The sequence below is a fragment of the Engraulis encrasicolus genome, chromosome 23 (assembly GCF_034702125.1).
Source record: "Engraulis encrasicolus isolate BLACKSEA-1 chromosome 23, IST_EnEncr_1.0, whole genome shotgun sequence".
Lineage (NCBI taxonomy): Eukaryota > Metazoa > Chordata > Actinopteri > Clupeiformes > Engraulidae > Engraulis > Engraulis encrasicolus.
In genome coordinates this window covers 20,882,966-20,890,465 of record NC_085879.1, presented here as the reverse complement: position 1 = coordinate 20,890,465, position 7,500 = coordinate 20,882,966, and the positions used below count along the sequence as shown (strand labels likewise).

General features: G+C 46.2%; 1 protein-coding gene across 1 annotated transcript in view; it reads left to right on the top strand.

Moving 5' to 3' along the window:
• Nucleotides 1-7,500, top strand: part of unc5a (unc-5 netrin receptor A) — a 302,233-nt gene that overhangs the window by 158,826 nt on the left and 135,907 nt on the right. Inside the window, exon 5 of the mRNA XM_063189423.1 lies at nucleotides 4,574-4,754. Coding sequence (XP_063045493.1) covers nucleotides 4,574-4,754 — 181 coding nt within the window. The remainder of the gene's footprint in view (nucleotides 1-4,573; nucleotides 4,755-7,500) is intronic.

Here is a 7,500-nt window from a genome sequence, read left to right as displayed (position 1 = left end):
GAATGCTCTAGGTGCCTAGGCCAATGCAGTGCATATGCAGCATCAGGCTAAACTTGACATGGCTGCAAATTACCTTAGCAACAGCACCAGCATCAGGACCAGTGATGATGGGGAGACTGTGCAGGAGAGAGCGTGTTGCTGCTGCTAGGCTTCTAGCTGTACTCTATGACAGCATCATGGAACGCTGGCCACATTAAATATTCATGTGTACTTTTGACTAATTCTCCTTAACCAAGTGCAGGCTTGTCAGACTCTCTTTGTTTTTGTTTTGTGGGTGTTGTTTTTTTTTCTTTCCGCTTGCTGCCTCTGCTGCCTGGTGCTTAGTCACTTTGGGATGCAAAATTCATATTTTCTTCTGTTTTAAAACAAACACACTTTCTTGTAGACATATTCACACAGGCAGAGAGCACAGTCTGGGCACGTACACAAAAACATGCACACACAACCTGTCTCTCTCTCACACACACACACACACACACACACACACACACACACACACACACACACACACACACACACACACACACACACACACACACACACACACACACACACACACACACACACACACACACACACACACACACACACACACACACACACACACACACACACAATTACAAAGGGTGCTGTTTGCAAGTTATTTACTCAGGCGTTACCACTGTTGAAAAAGGGGTCATTACTTTTAGTTCTACATGATATTTTGAGAAGTTTCTGCAGGCACAATAAGTTCCTCTCTCGCCGGCAGTAGCACAAAGTGCCATCGCTTGAAGCATATTATTTTGCAATTCTTATTACTGCCTCTACCACTGCTAAAACTTTATCTACCGTGGGACCTGAAGTCCCACTACCATTCCTACATGTTTACAACTATAATTACCATTACTACTACTATTACTACTACTACTACTACTACTACTACTACCACTACTACTACCACTACTACTACTACTACTACTACTACTACTACTACACGTAGGACTACATACTACTACTAAAGCTACCACTACTATTACTACTACTATTGAACTATGCCTACATTTTGTACTACTACTAAAACTACCACTACTACTACTATTGAACTATGATGACTAATGATGGTAATAATCATTTATTCATGCACCACATTTGATAGGAGATTGGCCTACAATAATAAAGTTCAAAGTGGCTTCATAATTCATGAATATCGATTGTCATACCCCCCACTCAGATCAGGAACAAAGTTAAAAGCTGCCCTGTTGCTCCAGTCCAGAGGACCCCCAAGACCCATGCGGGGACAGTAATCATCATAGCAGACATGGTGATACATGCTGGTCTTAGGGCCTAGTCTGGTCTTACCATACCCTTCTAATTTCATTGGTGTAAAGCAGGGTTGGGGAACCTCGAGGGCCGTTTACTGCCCTTAAGGTTGTTATCTACCCCACCCCCCGATACAATTTTAATGTGACACAGTTTCACATGAAACATGACGTGTTTTGTTATCTTAGAAAATACATTTCCAATACGATTAAGTTTCATTTTCAGTGGACCTAGTGAAGATGGGATCTGTTGAAAAGGTGGCCGCCTTGAATATTCAGTAGGCCTAAAGTGCAGGGGGAAATCCTGGCTTGTGTTCATAGTACGGTCCTTGGAGGACTTAATAAAATTCGAAGTGGACCTTTGTATTAAAACATTTTCCCAGCCCTGGTATAGAGGGTCTTGAAATTATCACTGGTGGAAGGGGTGAACTCTGTTTGAACTCTGAAGTTTTCAAATGTGCATTTCATTGACCCAATCGCTAATATAATGCTTGGCTGTGATATGTAATCACTTTTACTGTATGTAATACTGTATGTCATCGTTCAATCCCCTTGCCTCTCCCTCCCCTGTTCCCTGATTGGTCATGTTGTCTGGCAACACAAGTAATATCCTGCCAGAAGACCCAGCCCAGATGCAGGCAGTGTTGCCAGATTGGGCGGGTGACCGCCCAATTGGGCTACTTTTGACAAGCGTCTGCGGGTAAAAACGGGAAATATTGGCCATTTGGCGTTTTTTTTCAGCCGTTTTGGGCCCATAGAAGTCAATGTAATTTGTTGAATTTGGGCGGAATTTAGCGCATTTTGGCGGTTTTTGAGAGCATTTTGGGCGGGATTTGGTCAGACACATCTGGCAACACTGGATGCAGGGTGGTGGTGGTGGTGGTGGGGGGGAGAGATGTGAATTGAGTGGAAAATTATGGATGGCAGGGCCAGGCGACTAAGAGATCCATGCAAACACACTAATCATCATAGCAGAGAGAGTGGTGATGCAAGAGGGGGCTAAGCCATTAAAAGCCTTGTGTACATTGCTGGGCAGCTACTTTCAAATCAATTCTTGCACGATACATTGAACACACGCAAGCTAGGCTAGCCAGAGCCAGAGTAATTATGCCATGTCTGGGTTGTTTTCATTAAAGGTCCCGTAAAGGTCTGAGTAAGCTGTAATTTCTCCATTTTGTTTGGTTGTTATTTGTGTTGGTGGTTTTACTTTGTTAGGCTACATCTTATTGAACTGTCCGCTTCATTAATTAGATATGCTATTTAATAAAGTATGTTACATTACTGTATGTAACACTATAGACCTGCACTGCACATTAGGTTCAGGGTTATAAGCACATGTACCTACAGTGTTAATGAAAGCGAAGTGAAAGCCGAAAGCCCAACTGGGAAACTCCAACTCCCATTGTCACAGCACTACACCGCACACAAGTGCTCACAATAAAATTGCATTTATGCCTCATCCGTGCAAGGGGGCAGCCCCCAATGGCGCCCGAAAGGGCGGAGTGCAGCGGGACGGTACCATGCTCAGGGTACCTCAGTCATGGAGGAGGGTGGGGGAGAGCACTGGTTAATTACTCCCCCCACCAATCTAGCGGGTCGGGAGTCGAATCGGCAACCTTTGGGCTGACAAGTTTGACGCCCTAACTTACCCGGCTTACCCATGACTGCCCATGTTAATGCATACTGTATGGTTACACGTTTGTACATGTTAGTAGAAAAGAGAAACTATAGAATACTATATGGTTACTGTACCTTTTTTGGAATAAGGGTGTGAAGACAGACACTGACTTTTTGGAAAACAAAAGGCTTCTAAGTATCCAGTTGGCTAAGGAACAGGAACGCGCTGGCAGTATTTCTCAGGTGGAAGAAAGTTGTTTTGGTCCTTTGCTTCTGTGGGATTTAAATCTTAAATCAGTCTGAAAGTTCACCAGAACTTGTCAGGTGTTATCGCGATGGCCTACTTTTTCCAAGTCCTGGAGAAATTGCATCTATACTTTAGCTTTTCTGGGGCCAGAAAAAGTATATTGTTTGTCATAAATTTCTTTCATTTAAAAGACTATATAACAGAGCAACAGGTAGGGCATAATGCACTTCTGTCATTTGGGTCGCTGCAGAATGTTGCATTCCCTGAAGAACTGATCTTGCAGCAGCATAAAGAAGAAGAAAAAGGGATACTCAAACATTTCATTCCGTAATACCAAGAGATATGTCATGTTTCTTTTATAGATCTAGCATAAGAACTTTCTAATGAAACCAGGCTGAGAGTGTACATCGAAGCGGACCACAGTCAGAGAGTTCTCTAGATGATTGACTGGTGTTGTCTATTGTAATTAAATTTCAGTAGTGAAGTACAGTGCAAGACAGAACGGTTGTCCGAGAGTAATAATTTATTTTCATCAGAGCAACCTCTGTGATGACGTTGTTAGATGAAGTCGGCTTGTGTAGCATGCTGATTTTGGATGTTAAAAAAGTTGTTCTGCTGATTGAAAAATATTTCTTTCAAGTGTATAAGTCCTCGAATTAAATATATATATTGGCTCGTAATTACTTTGTGCACAATGTTTTGGATTCATCAGCGGCAGTGTCATCATCAGAATAAATTGAAGAGCCGGCGCCACAGAGAGGCCACCCTGATGTGGAATATAAGAGGTCCACAAGGGTCTTTAATTGTTTTTATAACACTTGTGGACAAGATGAAAGCCATTGTGGAAACAAAATGAGTAATGATATATATAGTTAGTAGCTGTGAGTCTTCGTTTTTGTCTGCTTTTCTTTTCTCTCATTCGTTCTCTGAAGATCTCCATCTTTTACTTTCTTTTCCTGTCTCAGAATTTGTGTGTGTGTGTGTGTGTGTGTGTGCGTGTGTGTGTGTGTGTGTGTGTGTGTGTGTGTGTGTGTGTGTGTGTGTGTGTGTGTGTGTGTGTGTGTGCGCGCGCGCGTCTGCGTGTGTGTGTGTGTGCGCGTGTGCGTGTGTGTCTGACTATGACTGTGTGTGACAGACTGTGTCAGTGTTTCACTGTCTATTTCAGTGTATGACTGTCTGTGTCTGTGTGTGCTTGCATATGAATGTGTGCATGTCTATGTGTGTGTCATGGGTGCTGCGAGGGGGGGAAAGGTGTTACAGGTTCTAAGGGCCCTAGCACTGACAGCACTGACAGGGGTCCTTAAGGGGGGCCAAAATTCGAATCTTTCATAGCCCAAAATGTCTGGTGGCGCCCCTGGTGTGTGTGTGGATTAGTTAACCTTCCCTATCCCTTTTGTGTGTGTGTCTGTAGGTGGAGTGGCAGCGCAACGATGAGATCCTGGACCCCAAGGCGGACCCCAACTTCTTCGTCACGTCGGACCACAACCTGATCATCAAGCAGGCGCGGCTGGCCGACACGGGCAACTACACCTGCGTGGCCAAGAACATTGTGGCCCGCCGCAAGAGCTCCTCGGCCACCGTCATCGTCTACGGTAGGCCACCCTCTCCCACTTCCCCCTATCTCTTCATACCAGCGCACCCAGCCTGCTCTCCCCATCCCAACACACGCACACGCACGCGCGCGCACACACACACACACACACACACACACACACACACACACACACACACACACACACACACACACACACACACACACACACACACACACACACACACACACACACACACACCCTCCGTCTCACACTCACACACACACACACACACACACACACACACACACACACACACACACACACACACACACACACACACACACACACACACACACACACACACACACACACACACACACACACACACACACACTCACACACACACTCACACACACACACACACACAGACACTCACACACACACACACTACACACTACACACACACTTGCCCTCAGCCCAACCCCCAGCCCAGCCCTCCATCCTCTGACCTCTCCACATCCGCCTATGGTAGGCCCTCCTCCCTGACTCTGCTCCCACCACCTGCGTCCTCTCCACACCCCCATCACACACACACCACCTCTGACCTCCCTCCACTACTCTACGTGTACACCACCTGCCTAGCTGCCTCCATCTCCACTAACATCCAAAGCAGTTATTGTCTATGGAAGGACTCCCCTACTCTCGTTCCGAGCCCGTCTGCTCTTGCACCCCCATTCCCCCTCCCTACCTACCACACAGCACCACGGCACTGACCTCCCCCCTCCTCAGCACCAGCCCGGCTGCTTCTGCCCGCCTCTCGCTAGCATCCAGGGCATGCCACGTCACCCGCTCACTCGCTCGCTCGCTTGCTCCCTCTCATTCCAGGCCTCTCAGTGAGCCTAATGGAGGCGTCGTGGGCAAAAACACTATGCACATAAATTTAGGATGATTGCAACCAAGCCACTCGAGTGTCGTCGTCGTAAAAAAAAGAAAAGAAGGAAAAGAAAAAAATCCACCGCTTCCTTCCTTTCTTCTTTCCCTCCACTCTTCCTTTCATCCCCACTCACCTTATCATTTTGCTGAACCCCTGCGAGGGACAATGATGACATATCGTGTTTGACGTGAAGCTGTGAAAGAGACTCCGAGGACGCGAAGCACCTCCTCAGCTTTAGTAGTCAACACGTCCCCAACGCTCGCTGTGTTGTTGTTCCTGCCTACTCCCCTTCTACCCTTTAAAAAAAAAAACACACAGCCAGACTTTAAGCGATCTAATGCGCTTGGATGTTTTTATTTTTTACCCCTCCTCATCCCCCTCTCCTCCTCCTCCTCCTCCTCACCCTCATCCACCGCTCTCTTTTAATAAAAGCAATTCTTGGATGAAACTAGCCACCTGGGGACGCAGCTCTCTGGCTGTAACAAACCCTCCGCCGTGTATGTAGCGAGGAGAGGGAAGGCTTTTATTTTCGGTGGCGGCTACGATATTGAATTAACAGCAGTGAGCAGATAATGAATTGGGTTGATAAGCAGACTGACCTTTATTAAAATGCACACGGTGAGACCCGTCGAGTTGCCCACCCCCTCCCCCCTCGACTCTGACTCTCTCTCGACTCTGACTCTTTTTCTTTTCTCTCTTTCTGTCTCTCTCTGTCTCTGCCTCTGTCTCTCTCTCTCTCTCTCGCTCCCTCTCTCTCTCTCTCATACTCTCTCTCTCTCTCTCTCTCTCTCTCTCTCTCTCTCTCTCTCTCCCTCTCTCTCTCTCTCTCTCTCTCTCTCTCATACTCTTTCTCTCTGTCTCTCTGTCTCTCTGTCTCTGTCTGTCTGTCTGTCTGTCTGTCTGTCTGTCTGTCTGTCTGTCTGTCTGTCTGTCTGTCTCTGTCTCTCTCTCTGTCTGTCTGTCTCTCTCTCTCTCTCTCTCTCTCTGTTGGGCAGGGCAGGTCTAAAGGTAGCATGCATTATGGCTCAGCTCCATGCTGTACAACATGCAAATGACTTGTTACCCCTTGAGCCCCAAAGCGGATCAGGAATGTAGTAAGACCAGCGCTGCTTGAGGCCAAGAAGGAAGTGAGGTTTTTTCTTTTTTTTTCGCAAGAGTTTTTTTTCATCTCTGTCCAATTTGTGAAGTGTTTTTTGGATTCACTGTGAGTGTGTGGTCCAACGTCGTCCACTGTGGGTCAAGGATATTCAAATGCGGGCTGTGTGACAAGAAAACAAGAGGCCAATTTCCGTGCTGAAAATTGCTAGACACGTGTATGTTACATGTTCACAGTGTAATTTGTAGGGGAAGTGGCTGTTGAAACATCCATGTCTTGCCATTCAAAATGTCACAAAACGCATGTGTATAAAATAAATACAAAATCAAAGGGGGGGACAAAAGGGAGAAAACGATTACAACGAGAGGAGATGGCGAGATTAGATTACTAGATGCCGAGTTTGTGATTGAACACTCGGTTTTGTGGGCATTTTTGGTGGACCGGTACAAAAGCTGACTCAAACGGCTAGCCAGCCAAGAACATTTTTTTTTCGATCACTTGTTTTTGCTTTTTTTATACGCTGTCAATCAGAGGGAAAGCTTATGCCAGAGTCCGCGCGCCTATTCATTCCCGAGTAGGTCAGGGTGAAAATTGGGCAGCGTGAAGTGATGGCCAATTTGCCACTATTGTACTCCTAATTATTTGGCGGGAACAAGGGGTGGACGGGGAAAAAAACGCAGGAGTGAATAGCCTTTGATCAACACGACCATTACCAATGCTTCTTTAAAGTGAAGTCCGCAGCTTTGCATAAAATTACCGCCTTTCAAACCCAG